This window comes from Halichoerus grypus, chromosome 2 (assembly GCF_964656455.1).
Source record: "Halichoerus grypus chromosome 2, mHalGry1.hap1.1, whole genome shotgun sequence".
Taxonomy (NCBI): domain Eukaryota; kingdom Metazoa; phylum Chordata; class Mammalia; order Carnivora; family Phocidae; genus Halichoerus; species Halichoerus grypus.
In genome coordinates, this window is record NC_135713.1 from 91,411,519 (window position 1) to 91,431,327 (window position 19,809).

The window sequence follows — 19,809 nt, forward strand, 5'->3', positions numbered from 1 at the left end:
ACGTCTTTTCACTTTTAAAGTAAAAATGGGTAGACATGAAGTCTGACTCTTCTTAAATCCCTCAAAGGCTTAGCCTTTATTAATGGTTGTTAACAAAAAGGAGTGATATTTTATGCTTATCTCAAAAGCTGCAACTCTTACCAATAGGGTTTAGATATATATAAAATTTACCTACCTGAAATTCCTGACATTAAAATGCAATAGCTTTTAGGGAATATAATTTTGAATACTGTATATAGATGTAAGCAGTATACATCTTAAATATTATGATCTTAAATCTAGAATTATCATTAAATATTAAGATCGTAGCTAATGTCATTTTGTATATTATACTTCACTATAATTAGCCATGTGGTCAACTGTAGATCAACCTGTTTTTATTAGTGTAGAGAAAAAAGTTATTTTTATGTGACCACTAAGAGACTCAGCTGCTTAAAATTGTCTAGTTCCTTTCTCACATACACTTAAACAGATAAACAGATAAACATTAACATTTAATGGATACATTAAATTCCCTAGACAATGGAGACTAAAAGTATGGCTCAAATTTTTAATATGATTATTTTTATTGATACTTGGATTTGGGTTTCTCATTTAAATATACCCAGATGCTTTAAAATATTTTTTATTACATAATATTGTACTGTTCATATAATTTCTGGTTTTTAAAGAAACTTGAAGCCTTCCAGATTCAGATTTCCATTATTTGTTACCATTGACTTTTATTTGGGGTCTTATATATAGTTTTCAGTTTTCTATAAATTAGGATATTCTTAAAGAACGGTGAAAATATAAATATTTCCATATTTACACTTGTAAATATTTCCTTCTAACAAGGAAGTTCTGAAGTATGGAAGATCCAACCAAAGAGAAGGATTCTTGTGTTGATATTGGCCCCAACAAAGCAAAAGTGAATTTAAAGAGACATAAAAAAATAAAATGTATTATGTCCATTGTACTCAATAGAGTAAACTTTATTGAAATTCACTTCATATTTGCTATACTCTGTAATAGCAAATAAGTATTCCTTTTTTCTTTTTTTTAAATAAGTATTTCTAACTAGCATTTGTGGCTTTCTTCATGTCACTTTTTTACATGTTGGGTAAATTAAAAATTAAAGGAAAAGGCATTGGAATAGTGTTACTTTAAGCTATGTTTTTAACAGTCTAAGATAATTTGTGTGCTAGGGTCAGGTGGGACCTGCCAGAGAATCATTTCTGGATGAGTTTTCTTTAGCTTGTCACTTTTTCTTGTTTACCATGAAAGTATAATGACAATGAAAAATAATATCCAACCGTGCTCACTAAAGTAATTAAATACTGTATTCTAACTGGGAAACTATTTGGAACAAAATTTTGATAATGTTATTAAAAAAATTGGTTGCCTCCAAAGAAAATGATTATTCTGATATAATTTTTATATTTCCATGGTCTAAACTCAGGATTATACATAGTGTCATCTAAAATTAAGAGTATACTTTTAATGTCTCTCTAACTACTATTTTTACAAATAAAAGCTTAATATCCATTTCAGTAATTTAAAGTAGAATTTACAAACTATAGCCAGAATGTAAATGTTTTCAAATGCATTACAGATAATTTTTTAAAAGAAACCCTATTTCTAAATTAACTACATTTTTAGTGGTGCCTGGGTGGCTTAGTCAGTTAGGCATCCCACTCTTGATTTTAGCTCAGGTCATGATCTCTCAGGGTCATGAGATTGAGCTCCGTGTCAGGCTCCATACTCAGTGGGGAGTCTACTTGATTCTCTCTCTCCCTCTCTGCCCCTCCCCCTGCTATCTCTCTCTCTTAAAAAAAATAAAGGGGCGCTAGGGTGGCTCAGTTGTTAAGCATCTGCCTTCAGCTCAGGTCATGCATGGTCCCACGGTCCTAGGATCAAGCCCCGCCGTCGGGCTCCCTGCTCAGCGGGAAGCCCGCTTCTCCCTCTCCCACTCTCCCTGCTTGTGTTCCCTCTCTCGCTGTGTCTCTCTCTGTCAAATAAATAAATAAAATCTTAAAAAAAATAAAAATAAAAAATAAAAACAATAAATTAACTATATTTTTACAAATTTCCTAAGAATTTAGGATTCAGCATTACAGCATGTCTAATTCAACTTTGTATATATTGGTATTTTATAGAAATGAAGAGGACAAAGGATTTCAAAGGATCTAGACCTTCTTGTTATCCTATAGAATGATAAAATTTGCATACTTATTATTTTGAAATAAAACAACTGTATTATAGAAGAAAAAGAGGATTTTTCTCTACAGTAATCATAGTTGCTTTGATTTCATCATACTGTATACCCTCACCAAAAAATACCTACTTCTTTTAAATTCCATTTTTTGCTTTATTTTTAAATGAGGCTAACCTGATTCTACTTCAAACTGTACCATATAAAAATTTACATTCAAAATAATGCCTTTATTATAGTTTGTAAGTTACTTTCTTGATAATAATGATGGTCATCAAAGGGAGTGGGAATACAGAACTTAAGTAGTTGTTCTTTTTTTTTTTTAAGATTTATTTATTTGAGAGAGAGAAAGAGAGAGAGCAGGGGAAGGGGAAGAGGGAGAGAATCTCAAGCAGACTCCCCACCGAGCACGGAGCCTGACAGGGGGCTCTATCCCATGACCCTGAGATCATGACCTGAGCTGAAATAGAGTCAGACGCCTGACCAACTGAGCCACCCAGGTGCCCCGGAACTTAAGTAGTTGTTCTAAAAGAACTACTCACTAATATAACCCCCATTTTATTTAGCACTATTTGTGAAACTTAAAATGTTTTCAAACACAATGGTATTATTGGGGAAAATTTAGCTTATCCATGTGAATTATCATATTAAATCCTATTAAATCCTATTAAATCACTATCATATTAAGTACAATCTAATATGAAATACATAGTGTGCTGAGACTAGATTATTATTTATCAAATAACTGAAATGCATAAAAGGTATTGTTACTGATAATAAATGTAACATTTAACATTTAATTTAATGCTATTACTTATTTAAGGAAAATGTTTAACATTTAATTTAGCATGTTAATCTAACATTAAATAATTTTTTAAATGATAAGTAAAATATTTTTATTATATTTAATCTTACATAGTCCTGTTTTAAACATAATATATCAAAATTATGAGATCATTATAGACATAACATCATTGTATACAAAATTTTTTTTCATTGTATACAAATTTTTGCCATGATTTAGATATAGTATATTTTTATGCTGTTTTAAGATAAGTATTTCCCAATTTCTTTATTATATTTTATTTAACAACGAACAAATCATGTGGATTAACATCAAACAAATCAAATGTTTTACTTGATCAGTACATAGCCTATGTTTTACCTCACTTTCTGTTCATTAGGACATTGAATCCTATATGTAAGATTATCTTTCTAAAGTGTCCCAGTAGTTGATTGTAAAATCATCATCATCACCATTTTAAGAGGCACCAGTTTCCAGAGACAGTACAAATGCCCCTAACCTTCTCCCTGTGCACAATACTTTGACCAGCTCTCTGGCATCTTATTTTCTCCTTTATTCCTCAAGCAGAATTGGGAAAAATTGTATTTGGGTACCTGATAGAACCCATGGACAGAATTTTCATGCACTTCCCTGTTGTTTATATCCCTGGGGAATTCCAAAACAAAATGAAAAACAGTTCTGAATAGTCCAAGTAACATAGATAAGTTGGATGGCTTCTATCTAACATATTGAATTTTAGGTTTCAGGTCCCTAAAATAAGAATCAGGGGACTTTTTTTTTTTTTTTTTTAATTTCCTCTGTCTTTCTACTGCAATTAGAGGGAAAAGGGAATTTTGAGTGACCCTAATTACAGAGGACCTGCTGACAGCAGTCTACTTTTTATCAAGAAGTATTTACTCAGGTATACTTAATACTAAAGCATGAGAACAAGAGACCTTTTTCACTTAATTAGGCATTAATTTTGTTTTAAAAGATTCATGTCCTTTTAAGCTATAGAATACAAAACATTATCCACCACCCTAAAATGAAATAAGATACTGACATACATTGGCATAGATTACTTCCTATTTTTCCCGAGAGTTACCATGGCCACTGTCTTGAACGGTAATTATGAAAACAAGAAATGTGATTCCCTTTTTAAAAAGTAACTAAATTGTCAGTAGCACTGAAAGATAGATTGATATAAAATAATATGCAAAGTAATGTATAAAGTAATCTGTGATATTCTGTGTGGTTTTTTTTTAAAGAGTCCAATTTAATCACGTTCTCTGTATATTTATTTATTTGTAGTTTAATAAGAGCAATCATTTTATATATATTGTTATTTTTTAAATAATTTCATTTTAATTTTGAATGAGATACAAGTAGCACATATTTATGTCATAGGATTACATTACATTACATTTATTTCATAATTAGTGCTTTTTGCTGCAAAAGTATGTTTTCATAATGATTTAGATAGATATACATATATTTACTTTTACAGATGATTATCACTTTTAGTGTTTATTACAATAATTGAACTTAAAATAAAACTGGACCTACCCAAAGTAGTTTGATTTGGGAAGAAAACTATTTTGTGGAATGATAAAATTTTTTGATTTAAGAAATAAAAAAGCTGGGGCATCTGGGTGGCACAGTCAGTTAAGCATACAACTATTGGTTTCAGCTCAGGTCATGATCTCAGTGTCCTGACATTGAGCCCCACGTCTGGCTCTGTGCTGAGCATGGAGTCTGCTTGAGAGTCTCTCTCTCCTGCTCCCTTTTTCCCTCCCCCACTCTCATGCACTCGCTCGCTCTCTCTCCCTCTCTCTCTAAAATAGATAAATAAATCTTTAGAAAAAAAAAGAACTAAAAAAGCTATGAAAATACAGAGAGTAATTTCAGTGTTGAACTAGAACTGCATGGTAACTGAATTGTAAATGTTATACTTTATGATTTGTTATTGCTTATTGTGAAACATTCAAAGCATAAGTTAAAATTTCATTTATCATATTATCTTGTAGGGGTCCAGGTGGTGGTAGACCTTGGCCAAACCCAACAAATGCCAATTCAGTGAGTATATGTATTTTTAAATTTTCTTTGCATTTTGTAGCATTTAACAACAAAAATCTTTTGCTTTTGAAAGTCCTGCAATTGGTTATGTTAACTTTTTAAAAAGAGTAATCATTCAAAAGATATATTTTGCATATATATTTTTAAATATGTATAATTTTTGAAATTATGTAATTTTTTCACTTCACAGTCTAATGTTAACATGCATTCTATATAGATTAACAGACGTCCAAAAATAAAACAGAAACTGTGATTAAGTATACTACAGTAGCCTATATTTATTGTAATATGTATTTATCATAAAATGATTTGATCTTCTAAAATAACTATAATAATTGCTAAGTTGCCAGATAACTTGAATCTCTTTCAGAGTTATTATGATTATATTTATTGTACTGTTACACCTAGGTTTGCCCTCTTACTATCCCAGGAAGCAAGTACACATTTGTTCTGTGCCTGTTGGCCAAATTGGCGTTCTTACACATCTATCTATGTATCTGACATGCTGTGAATTTTCCTTACATGTTTTGTGATAGCAGTTTGACTCACAAATATTTTTCTCTCTTAATAATGTCACATAAATATAGGCACAAGTTGAAAACTAAGCTTTTGGTCTTAAAATTAATATGATTTTAATTAAATGATCCTGGGGATGTTTTCCCTTCTTGACTTTGAAACCTTGAGTTTCTTTAGTATGTGAGAGAGGTCTGCTGTGTAACTGTGTAGCGCGTGCACTGCACAAAGGTTTCTCACTCAAAGGAGTCAGTACAGTACTAAAATACAGCTTGCATTCCACTTGTAAAGTCTATGAGTATCTGCCCAGCAGGGATGCCTTTTACTAATATGCACAGAGGTAACTTCATTGACTGGCAGTGGCCTTAAAGCTAAATAAACGTGAAGCTGATTCAATGTTCAAGGTTAATTTAAACTTCAAGACAATTTAAGGTGAAGTATGTGTGGTATAGGAAGAATCATCTTAAATTCATTGCTTTTCTAAGGCAGAATCACTTTCTTCTCAATTAAGTAAGCAACTGTCATATTTTTAGAGAAAAAAAATTATTTTATCTTCCTGTCTCTTTGGTTTCAATAGCTAATTGAAATAGCATTTGGGGTGGACAGAAGTGATGATCTTGCTTTCATTTGGGTCTTCAGTATACTATTTAATCTCAGTAAATCTTCCTAAAATACTGTTATGCCAGATTATGTTATAATGTATCTTTATCTTCTAAAATTCTTTTAGTTTGCTTCTATGCTTTTGAAGAGTTCACATTTCTATTTGCTTCTTGCTATATGCCTTTCAAATTCATTCAAGGTTTCACTTTAAAATGGCATCTGGCTAGCAGCTCAAGACACAGTTCTTTCAACTTTCTGTTAAAATACCCATAAAGGGGCGCCTGGGTGGCTCAGTTGGTTAAGCATCTGCCTTCGGCTCAGGTCGTGATCCCGGGGTCCTGGGATGGAGTCCACGTCAGGCTCCTTGCTCAGCGGGGAGCCTTCTTCTCCCCCTGCCTCTTTCTCTCTCTCTGTCTCTCATGAATAAATAAATAAAATCTTTAAATAAAATAAAATACCCATAAAGATACAGGAAAAAAATTTTTATAACACTGAAAACTGTGACAATCTTCCTATTGCCAGAATCTGGAAAGACTTTCTATGATCTGCATGTCTGTTGAAACTGGATTAAAAAGCACCATCGATAGTGCGCCTTAACTGTGTAAGCCTTCCCACCTAGAAGCAAGAAGACTCTCCTTCCTCACTGTCAGCTCTCCCAGCTCATCCCAGCATGCAGGCGGCCATGTGCAACTCACACCCGCCCCTGCCTGCCTCCAGCAGTACCTGCTTGTACACACTCGGCTGGAGACTCTCTCCCCGCAAAAGCTACTTAGGAAGGTGAGCAGGATTTGATATTGAGAATGGTGCATTGTACCAAGCAGATATATCATCCAAGTAAGAGTACTGGAGAGAGGCAGAAATAAGGAGCAAGTTCTGCATTCTGATGATTTTTAGTTTTTATGTCCTCCACCTCTTCAGAATTTCATGGAGCCAAGTACTGGATAGGAGAATGTACTGTAACAAGTCAGCAGCTCTGCATTATTTTAGACCCTGAGAAACACTAGGAATTAGGGTAGGAGGTGTGCATATGAAAGTGCCGTCCAGTGGTCATTGTGGATGGGCATTTGACCAGCACACATGCAGTCAAGTAAGAGAATTGAAAACAATCCCGTGTGTTAATAGCTATCCCATGTGGATACATCTCCCCCTCACTCAAAGAAATGTGAATAAGGAAAAAAAGTGGGGAAGGTCTACGGCTCTCTCTTCAGAAAGAGAAAGGGGGTCATCATCCTGAGTTCAGAAAGGCAAAGCATTCCTTCAAAAAATGACTGATTTTGAGAACAAGAAAAAAAAATCATAAAAAACTGATGACTTTCTGGCAAAAATATAGGGCTTACACATGAAACAAACAACCACTCTAAAATGTAGGCCTGAAGAGCCAGAGACTTACTACACTGATATAAAATAAAAAGTGTCTGTAATTAAAAACATGGACAAGAACTCTTAGGAACTTGGAAATCAAAACAGTACAGATGAGTTGTCACTAGAATATAATCAATGGTATTTAGGGGGAAAAAAATCCCTCTTTAATACTTCTTTGGTTTGTTTTGTTTTTGCTGTTTCCAAATATGTTTTGTATACTGTTTTTTTTTTCTTTTAAATATTTATATTAAAATAACTCCAGCTTTATAGAAGAGTTGCAAGAATAGTACAAAGAACTCCATGCACCCTTCACCCAGATTCCCAAGTGTTAAAGTTACATACTATATTTGCTTTACATACTATATTCTACTCTGCATATACATATTTTTTTCCTGGGCCATTTGAGCTGTATTTAAGTTGCTGACATGATGACCCTTTATCATACCCCAAATATGTCAGTATGTGTTTCCTAAAAGCAAATACACTATCTTTCATAACTACGGTAAAGATCAAAATTAGAAAATAAACATTGATGTAATGCTATTTTCTAATCTGCAGACCCCACTCAGATTTTACCAATTGTCCCAGCAATGTCTCTGGTAACAAAAGAAAATCCCAGTTCACTTGTTACATTTATGCATCATATCTTTTGGTCTTTAATCTTTTCTGTGTTTTTCTTAACCTTGCAGTTTTGATGAATGCAAATCAGTTATTTTGTAGAATGTGCCATAATTTGTCTGATGTTTCCTCATGATTAGATTCAGGTAATACATATTTGGTAAGAATGCCACAGAAGTGATGTTGTGATTTTCTCAGCGCACCATTTCAGAAAGCATGTGATGGTGATTTGTCCCATTGCTTGTATTGTTAACTTTGATCCTTTAGTTAAGGGTGGTGCTTGTCAGGCTTCTGTACTGTAAAATTGCTGTTTTTCCTTTTTAATTATTAACTTATGGAGACATACTTTGAAACTACAGTAAATATCCTCTTCTTCCTCATACATTCATCTGCTATGTTTGGTATCCATTGATGACTCTTGCCCAAACTGGCTTTTTTGCTAAGTTGATTGCCAAATGGCTGATTTCTAATTCTGTCTTTCCTCCTCCATTTATTAGTTGACTCTCTACTATAACAAAGAGCTTTTCTTTCTTGTCCATTCATTCATTCATTCATGTATATCAGATGTACTTGTGGACTCTTATTTTATTCAATAGATTTTTGATGCTAAGATCATTCCAGATTTAGCCAGTAGGAACCCCTTCAAGCTGAGTCATTTGTCTGTTTTTTGTTTTGTTTTGTTTTGTTTGTTTGTTTTTAAGATTTTATTTATTTATTTGAGAGAGAGAGAGCTTGAGAGAGAGATCACAAGCGAGGGTGGTGGGCAGAGGGAAAGGAGACTCTCTGCTCAGCAGGGAGCCCAATGCAGGACTCCATCCCAGGAACCCCGGGATCATGACCTGAGTTGAAAGCAGACACTTAACCGACAGAGCACCCAAGCATCCTCATTTGTCCTTTTGACATGTCTCCATTATTCTTTGAGCACTTGAAGCTCATCCTAAATTTTCCCAGTGTTAGCCCTGAAACAGCCATTTCTTTAAGGAGCCATGGTTCCTTTTAGTGGAGAGTGGTATTTAGAGCCTATCAGAGTGATATGGCTTCTAGAGCCTCTCAACCAACATAACTAGGATTTAGATGTATGTTCATGCACATATCCATACACATCTGTATCTTTCTGTGTCTATCTATATGTATTAAAACCATGAGTACCCACCAATGCTTCAGTTTCAATCCAATACAGGGTTTATTCTAGACTTTCTGCTTTTCACTTCTTTGAAAATAAAAAATCTGCCTACCATTATGTATAATATATTTATTTATTTGCTGCATCTTTATCAATCCACAGTTTTGTCATGTAAAAGTACTTTAATCAAAAGTTTTTGGCACCCTTTTACATGGAACATAGAAGAAACATTTTTAAGGACAAATTCATAATTTTAATTCAGAATAAGAGTATGATTTTTACTTTTAACTTCATTCGACCTGAACATTACAATATTGGCCTCAGATTCTTCTTTGGAAGTTTATTTACAAATCCACCAATGATTTTTTCTTTTTTATATCTTTCAAAAGAACTGGGCACTTGGGTTTACCTATGTAGCACATTCTCATCATTAAGTAGCAAGCACTATTATTGAAAATATCTTATTTATCTTTGTCTGGGGACACTTTTGATTACAAGGTACAGAAAAACAACCAGACTAGGCTCATATTGAGAGAATATCCCTGGATTATGTATCTGAAAAGTCCAGATATAAATTTGCTTTGGGGCACATTTGATTCCAAGGATCCAGATAATGCCATCAGGACCCAGTCTCTATCGCTTACCTTTTTTCCTTGCCATGACAGGAAGACTGTGTGGAATTCCAGATGTATATCCTCAGAGCTCTCAGTTCAGTACAAAAAAGCACAACTCTTTATCACTTAAACATAGGAATTGGGCATAACTAACTGAACTAGATTTGTTTAGCTTGGGTCATATGCTCGTTCATGAATTATGACCTGAGGTTACAATACTCTTTCAGCCTGGCCAGGGTCACACAGGCCCATGCCCAAGCCCCACCCAAACCACATGGGAAAATAAGAGGTATGGTTCACCAAAGAAAATTCAAGGAATTGTTAGCAGAAGAGGGGATAAGCAAAAGCTACAGATGTCCAGTATAGCATTGTATTCATCAACTCACTAACGTGACAGGAAAAAGAAAGAAACTCCTTTAAAGAAAAAAATGACAATCTATTGTAATGATTAAGCCCAAAGGAAATACAAATATCTTACTCCAGATAGGCTCTGCTCTGTGCAAATATATGCTCATTAAAAAAAAAAAAAAAGCCCTAAAAAATAATAGAATATTTTCAACTTTACACTGGCACAGAGGGTGTCTTGATGTTGCCCTTCCCTGGTTTCTAGTGACCCAGTAGCTTCTAAGGTAGTTTTAAATTTCACAGTTGAAGAATGTTACTAACCATTTAAAAAAAAGGAAACCAAAATTTCTAGCTACTCTGCTCTTCCCCTTGCTACGGCACCATTGTCATGGATATCAGGAGTCAGAATATTTCAGAATATTTGAATTATTGGTCACAGCTCTTGAATTATCTGTCTAGCTTAACCAGACAGTCTATATGGCCCTTAATTTTCTCAGCTGACAAATAAAAAATTCTTTTAATTCTATGATTCTGATCTTTTAGCTCTCTGATCTTGCTTATCTTCTACATCTGTGTTTTCATCTTTCAGTTCATGTTAATAGATATTTTGTATGGAGTCTGGAGAGGGGCAGGAGGAGATTAATTACATTGGGAGAATTTGGACACTAGGGTGGAGAAAAGCTTGGACAAAAATAAAAGGGGAAATGTAGGAAATGTTTGAGGAAAAATAATTAGACTGTTAGTGGCTAGGGGGACAGATTGTCTGGGAAGGCATAGAAGGTGACAAAGCAGAAAAGAGGAAAAGAGGACCATCATGTGTACAGGGCTTTTGAATGGAGAAATCTGAACTGTGTCATCTGTGTGGAAGAGAGCTGTATTTTATTTTTTTAAGATTTTATTTATTTATTTATTTGACAGAGAGAGACATAGCAAGAGAGGGAATACAAGCAAGGGGAAGGGGAGAGGAAGAAGCAGGCTTCCCGGGGAGCAGGGAGCCCAACGCAGGGCTCGATCCCAGGACCCTGAGATCATGACCTGAGCCGAAGGCAGACGCTTAATGACTGAACCAACCCAGCTGCCCTGAGAGAGCTATATTTTAGGAAGATCGTCTATAAAATGGATGCAATGGGGGAAATGACATTAGGAGATTATAGTAATGGATTTTATAAAATGTTATCAGAACCTGAGGTAGAGTGGTGATCAAAGGAATGACGGGGATGCACTTCACACATAAAATCAAAAACACTTGGTGACCTTTGATTTGGGGATAAAGAGAAAGGAAAAGTGGAAGGTGATTTCAGGTCTTTGAATTGACTAGTATTAGGGAGAATGTAAGAGAAGAAGGAGGTTTAGAAGGTAGACAGGGAGCTTTGTTTCGGAATGTTAAATCTTCTGCTCAATCTAATAGAATACTAGGTCAAGTGTTGTGCCCAGCACAAAATGGAAATGTATTCAGTTGAAGTTTTATCTCTAGTCCTAATTTCTACTAAATTCTTGATGTATATTTCTAAATATCTGTTGATCAGATAAACCTCACTCTCTACTAGTGCCTTCAAATTCATCATGTTGGATATTTCCCCAAACTTGCCCCCCTTCCTGAATTCCTTACATATAAATTAGTAGCACCATCATTCACCCACCCACCAAGTTGGAAAGCTAGGAATTGCCTTAACTTCTGCCTTCCCTGTCCACCACACCTAGTTTGTCACCATGCCCTGCCGAGTACATTTGTGAAAAGTCTTTCAAATTTTCTTACTCCTACTTACGTTAATCAGCACTGCCTACAACACTGTAATCTCTTGCCTAGACCTTTTGCAATAGACTCCTAACTTGTATTCTTATTTCATGATGAACTAGGGTTATCTTACTAAAATATAAATTTGAACATGTCTCTCTAAAACCAGTGACTCCCTATTTTCTACAGCATAAATTCATTCACAGTCTGACCATATATGCTTATCATTTATTTCAATTTCCTATAAGTACCACACTGTACCAGCTGTGTAAGATTATATACCATTTCTTTGTTTCTCCCTCTCTTTCTCTCTTTCTTTCTCTCTTTCTCCCTCCCTTTCTTTCTTCTTTCTTTCTTTCTTTCTTTCATGCTGATCCTTTACTTTGTCTTTCTGGTGGTCATTTACTCTCTGTAAGTCAGCTACCCAGCTCAAATGTCTTCTGTACCCACATAGTTCTTCTACCTATATTGTTATATTTTATGTCTCTCACACTAGGCTGTCAGATGCTACTGGTGACTTTCAAGAGTAAAGGTTCATTGAAGTGCTACTAGGGGTAGGAATCCAAATGTTCTTTTTCTTTTAATGAGGGCATCAAAGAATATGAAGTAGAAACAGTGAGTATAAGCCAAGAGCTTGACAGGACACATGGAAAGAAATTGAACTAGATGAGGTAACAAATTTAAGTATTTTTAAATGTTTATGATATTTAACTGTGTTTAAAGGATCATGAAGAGGGAGAAATCAGAAACTAAAAAAGGAGCAAGGACTTAGGAGAATGAGGTGGTTGGCAGGGGCTAGCTTTGGAAACAAACAGAAAGATTATCTTTTTTCTACCTGGATGAATGGATGAAAATTCTAATCTATTAATAGGAGTGTTGAATTGAAGATGAAAGTATAGCAAGAATTTGATAGCTTTAACATATGAAAAAGGGCCAACTACCAACTCTGGATTTTATAATCATCATGAAAGCCAGCTCAGGAAAGTCAATTGTTAATTATTCAAGAATTTTTTGAGCTAATTGTTAAAGCATTGGTAGCTTGAAATCTTCCATGTGGGAATATTCACACCACATAAATTGGCAAATGCTACAAATTGGGACCTTTTCCTTCCCTGAGTTCATTGGGTTTACTGGCACACCACTAGAATGTTTCAGGGCTTCCATGAAGGCCAAGCCAAAATGCTTCCAGATATTAGTGAAGAGTAGGTTGACATTGGAGAACATGATTATATTTTGGACTTTGTCCCTTGTTTTGTGTTTCTCTCCAGGAAATCTCTACTGTGAAACAGAAAATGTGGTTAGGGGTTGATCAAAGAGATGGAAATTAACAAAGTAGGCTTGGAGCGCCTGGGTGGCTCAGTCGGTTAAGCGGCTGCCTTCAGCTCAGGTCATGATCCCAGGGTCCTGGGATTGAGGAGCCCCATGTTCTCTGGCTCCCTGCTCAGCCGGGAGTCTGCTTCTCCCTCTGCCCCCCTTCACCCCACCTCATGCTCACTCCTGTTCTATTTCTCTCAAATAAATAAATAAAATCTTTAAAACAACAACAACAACAACAAAGTAGGCTTTAGGATAATGAATTTAAAATACTGGAGAGAGAAACAAAAAGCTGACAGTGGTGTGGGGGAGGGGCAGAGGCAATTTAGTAGGAAACTAATAGGGAAATAATGGACTTAATAAACATGGAAGAATTGTGATGGAAGAAGATTCTGGTTGGAATATAGAATATTTGTGAGTGTCATGAGGAATAAAAAAGTGTCAGGCAAGGGAGTTGTTTAGATCTCTGTAAAGAGTTCTAGGATGTGGTCATACTCACAAATGGAGGAGAAGGAAGTATATTGTAAAGTGAAGGAAGGCAGTGAAGTGTATATTCCAAAGATTTATTGGAACTCAGGACTTGAACTCACGCAGGGCTTGAACTCATGACCCTGAGATCAAGACTTGAGCTGAGATCAAGAGTTGGATGCTTAACCGACTGAGCCACGCAGGTGCCCCTAAATTCCAAAGATTTAAGGGGTGGTTAGATCATATTTTGAAGTTGGTAAAGAATGATGGTAGGCACTAGAGAGAGGTAGAAGAACATGGGCCGGATGCTAAAGTTATAAGGAGATGAAAATTGGAGCCAACAGATAAGGTGGTGATTTGGAGGGAGCAAATGCACATGTTTAAAATAAGAAGCAGAAGATGGATGGTAGATCATGAACTGAAAGGGGCCCAGGAGAGCAAAGTTGTATTCAACTACCGAGTTAGTAAGTGTGTACCGGCCATCAAGATCTCAGTGCTCCTAGTGGATGTAATCCTCATCATTAGTGATGCTGGGCAGGCTGGTAATAACCATCTGCAGGGCTGAATTTCCTGTAGGCAGACCAAGCAGGGGCCTCAGAGGCACGGAAATATTTAATATTAAGTTATTTGAAAATTCTCTCCTTGTTGCATGGACACCAAACAACAAGGAGAGAATTTTCAAATAACTTAATATTAAATATTTTCCCCTCGAATTAAAAAATTATTCATTAAAGGAAAATTATAACTTTGTTATACTTCCTTCTTCTTACTTTAGAGTTTCATATTATTTTTATGTTTAATTATATGGAAGGTGTTGAGGTAGAGAGGGGGTTTAGGGTAAAGACACTATCATCTTTTCACTATTCTAATGGTCCAATTCTGGCTGTCTGCCTCAAAGAAGGTAGTAGTTTGTTGGCTTTTTCCAGAACAAGGCAAAAATATCTACTCTGGATATGCAGAATCTTCATGCAAGTGAGCTAGTGCGCTTCTGTGAAAAAAAGAAAATATTTGGATTTAGCTCTCTTTATTAATAATCCACACTCAAGGGCCTAGTTTTAAATATCTGTTTTCTAGTTTTCATTTCTTAAATTATGATAGCAATGTTGTATTAATACTCTGTAATCTCTAAAAAAGAGTTAGGTTAAGAGCTTGATTTGAAGGGAAGGAATTTGTTACCCATATCTGATCCCCACAAATTAGTAGTTTTTGAAGTCTTATATTAACAAAATCTTATACATTTATTATATTATTTTCTAGTAGCTAATTAGAAAAGAAAGGGGGAAAATATGAGGCCTGCTGATCAAGTATTGACCCATACCACATGAATGTAGTAGCATGAAACCTATCTTAAAAATAATAATAATGCATCCCAGAATGCACATAAATTAGGAGTTGCATCTGTAATAGCTATTAATTTGAAAACTCCGGTTTCTGGTTTTTAGCTGCACAAATATGTATCTTTCTAATTACAGAATAAGTGTCATTAGCATCAAGCAGTGAGTACAACTGCCCTGAAACGAGTATAACTTGAGGCTGTAATTCTAAATTCCTCTTGACCTAAATCCACTCTTTTTATAAATTCAAGATAATGTTGCATTTATTCATTTTTCTAGCACTCAGACAGACATAAATACCTTTATTCTTTTTTTTTTTACCATCCTTTGTGATACATTTTAAAACTTGATAAAAGTCAGAAAATAGATTCATTTTAGGTAAGTCTCCATACTATCACATGAATCAAAATATATATTTCTTTGTCCTATTCATGTTCCAGATACCATACTCTTCAGCATCTCCTGGGAATTATGTAGTAAGTACATTTGGGATTGTTTGCTCATAAGATTTGATGTTATGTTTTATTTGGGCAATGAAATAGTTGTCCAGATGTTAAGAAGAGCCCCTGTGTATTGGCCAAGAAGTGAACATCTGATACGTATTGAGTTTTTCGTCTGCCAACCTCACTACATATGTTGATGTTCATTAGTGAAACAGTTATCAATCTGGCCAAAATTGCCCAGAGTACTGTGTTTTACTTTAGCATATGTTTCTGTAAACCAATACAATACACTCTGTCCAATCATGAAGAAAGCCATCCCTAGTTACACAATGATAAGCTTAAATTTGCAGTTCTCCAGGAGAATAATCTACACCCCCTCCCTCACCCCACTCACCACACACAAAGTTGAGAAAGACATTAAACTTTTTCCCGATCACAAAGGGAATCAGAATAATGACTAGTAATTTGGGGGGAGGGGCTCTTGAGGGTTTTTTTATGCTTAGAAATTAGAAACACTTATTTTTCTTCTTATTATTATTTAGTATTATTTAGTACATGTTAAAATTTTCTACTAATGCACACACACCTAAATTCAAATTAGCAGATTTTACCTGACTTCTTGAACTTACAAATGACCTTTTAACCATCATTACATTATAATCCTTGCTACATCTCAAGGCCACTCTGGAAGATACATGGTTATAATATTTAGGAGTAAATGCCTATCAGAAGAGCTTAGATAAAATGGTAAAAAGGAAAATCTTTCCTAAAGAAATTTCAGAGGTGGTGGCTAACTGGGGTAGGAAAAGAGGAGGGCCTAAGAAGATCAATGAGCATTTTACTCTCGTAGAAATAATGTTTTATGAACATAGTAAAAAAAAAAAGCACACGCTGTTTTGGACCTGTGAACTTAGTGCTCAGTGTCCTCTTAAGCTGTACAAACTAAGAAAGCCTAAATTTTGAAGCAAAAATGAAAGTAAGAACATGTGGGTAAAACCTATTTTTTTCTTAAATCCTTGAGAATAAGCCTAATATATGGTTTTATGAAATTATAGACTTCTATCTGAAACAAAATTTAAGTTGCTTATTAAATAACAAATATATATATACATATATATATATGTATAATTTGAAATAATTAGTGGGCTCTGTCTACACATTCAGAATGAAGTACAAATTTATCCACTTAGTAATTTACCCAGATTAATTATGGTACATCTGAAAAATTCTAAAACCCTTTGCCTGAATTATCCATGTTGGTTATCTGACATAATTGAATTAACCTTAGAATCACCTAATTTCCATTTCAGATTGATTAGTAACCCACAGCATTACTCAACTTTGCCTCTCATTTCTAATTGACGTGATAGTAGAAGGTTCAATACTCTAGAAGTGGTATAGTTGATACCAACAGAGAAATATATCAGTGTATTTTTTTAAACATATGAGTATATTTGAGTTTTTAGCTTCCTATAAAAAACCATGATATGAAACATAAGAAAATTACAATAAACTAAATCACAAATACACATGAATGATGCTGTTTTATGGATTTGTAAAGGCCCCAATAAATGGCTTCTCCTTAACCTCATTATACCTGATGTGATTAAGTCATGAATAACAAATCAGTGTTACAGGCTCATTGTTTTTGGAAACTTGTCAAAACAGTCTCAACATATTTAAGCTAAATTATATTTTGCATAATATTGAAATGACTGTGCATTCAAAGAAAATAAATTATGGAGAAAATATATTTCCTCTGTGATTTTCAAATTGGATTATTATAGATAAGTCTAACTCTTCTTCTGTTTTTCCTTATATTGTTTGATGAAGTGCCTTATTTTACTGAAATTTTGTATAATTATTTAGGGTCCTCCAGGAGGTGGAGGGCCACCAGGAACACCCATCATGCCTAGTCCAGCAGGTATTGTAATCACACTAGTCACATGGGCATTTGATTATTAGAATAAATTACAAAATATAAAAATTGTTATGATGGAAGGTTAGTAGTATTCATTATCTCATTGATGGTAACAGAAGTAGACTAGAGGTAGCAAGTAGGAAGAAACAGAGTTCTTAAATAACTATTGTCCAATTACTTTAAGCATGTAGAAAATTCCTGTTGTGTGGGTAACAGATATAATCAGGATAAAAATGGTGTTAATCTATATGAATTGCCCAATAATTTATCTGACAAAAAGATTCCTTGAGACTGTGAAAAAAAATCCAAATCTCACAACTTAGAAAAATTCTGCATAAGTAAGTAACATGTGAAATACATGGATCCATTAGGTTTAATCAGACCCACCATTATTTACTAAGATGGGTGTAGATATGTTTACACGTCCATATGGATTTATTAGCTAATAGATTGACTATGTAGTGGAGGAAGTTTTTTTTTTCTTTTAATCTTGGTAAACTAAAATACCTCAATATTTCTATCATCATTTCATATGATGATTTTAAATAGCTTTATCCTTTCTTTTTGAGACTTTAACATAGACTATTAAATGTGTTTTTTCTTGAGGACTCTAATGGTGGGAGTTGACATTGGTTCAGCCCCCCTAGAAACAGCTCTGGCAACATGTATCAAAAACCATGAAAAAGTTCATACCACTTGCTCTATAATCCTTCTCTGAGAAGTGATTAGCGATACAACCCAAGATTTACGTGGAAGGGTACTCATTTGTTTATAATTAATAGTGAAATAGTAGATACAACCTTCAAACCTAATCTAATTTTAGTGATGTTAATAAATTAATTTTTTATGGAATATAATGTAGTCATTAACATTATAATCAAAGAATTTAATGGAGAATAAATGTTCATGATTTAATACAATATGATCCCAATTATTATTTTAAAATATATATAACACAGAAATGTAGAAAGTAGAAAACAAAGAAATAGCTAGGACTTTATCAATGTTAACATCTGGGTAATGAAATAGATGGGAAATTTTTATGATTAGGAAAAATTTTTAATTATGTTGCACTGTTCAATTCATATGTTCTTAGCTGGTTTGTTGAAATCTAAGATGTATGGAAGTTTGAAATTAAATATCATTAATCATACCAATAAATAGTAATTTTTAAGTTTTGAATCTTTTTCATTTTGAAAAAGCATCAATTTGATAATTAACACAAAATTTTGCTTTGCTTCACTAACTCTTTGGAATATATCATAAATATTTCATGGATTTCTGTCCTCAGAGCATCTTCACTGAAGTGAAACAGAATTCATTCAAGATAGAATTATGTGAATTGAACATCTTGCCCACATTTGCATTCTTGTATGGTGAAGTTAAATGTTTAATTTATGAAGGTAGCATGTGATTAATAAACACTTCACTATGATCTAAGAGAAATTTTTTGGAGAAACTGCTAAACTTTGCAGGTGATAAGTAATCTGATTACACTCTACCCTTTCAAGCCAGAAATTGCCACCAGTATGTCTTCCTAGCCTTGTGCGATGAAGCCAATACCCTCCCCCAAAAAAATAGGTGGCCAGAAGATATACTTTATTATAAAGTTTCTCTGTATATAAAAAGAAGTCAGATATTTTCTAGAAAATGCCAACCTTATGCCTCTGAGTTTTTTAGATGAAATTATGTTTTTGATTGGTATTAAGAATAATAAATTTATTTTTCTTTCTACATATTTAAAATATACAGCACATTTTTTTCCAAATTAATTACTAAAATTAGTTTAAAAAATTAGTAAGGCTAATAAAGATGAAAAACCATTTGAAGATTTCCTGTTTAAAGCAATCCAAGATTTCCTGAAAGATACATTTTTATGGGATAAAGTGTTTTCCATTAGTTAAATCTCAGTTAGCAGATATTTATTGTCTGTGGCACACAATATAAGACATGATATCTTTCCTTCTCTCAATGAACATATTATAACCTTGTTGGAAGCAGGAGGAAAGAATAAGACAAAATATTAACTAGAATGCAAAGTGGAATTCAATGATGGGGGAGCAATTTGGAAGTATCAGAAAACAAAATTCATGTAAGAGGTAGGCCTGGAATAATGAGTGGAATTTTAGTAGATGGAGACTGGACAGAAGATCCTTGGAGGACGTAGAACAAAAATGCAGAGATTTAAAAGGTTGATCATATGCAGGAAAGAACCAGCAGCCTGGGTTGACAGGAGTATAATGTACATAAGGATGTAAAAATAATTAAGGCCACAAAAGTAGATTGGGACTTTACTTACTTACTTACTTAGTATAAACAAATAGAGATCTGAGGTGGGCATTCAGCTTTTTCAGCAGTATGATAT

The 19,809-nt window shown here is 34.1% G+C and overlaps 1 protein-coding gene across 5 annotated transcripts in view; it reads left to right on the forward strand.

The window, feature by feature from the left end:
* SSBP2 (single stranded DNA binding protein 2) overlaps positions 1-19,809 on the forward strand; it is a 284,133-nt gene that overhangs the window by 240,924 nt on the left and 23,400 nt on the right. For all 5 annotated transcript variants that reach the window (XM_078067103.1, XM_078067105.1, XM_036067208.2 and 2 more), the window contains 3 exons: positions 5,006-5,054; positions 15,521-15,556; positions 17,393-17,447. In XM_078067103.1, coding sequence (XP_077923229.1) covers positions 5,006-5,054; positions 15,521-15,556; positions 17,393-17,447 — 140 coding nt within the window. The remainder of the gene's footprint in view (positions 1-5,005; positions 5,055-15,520; positions 15,557-17,392; positions 17,448-19,809) is intronic.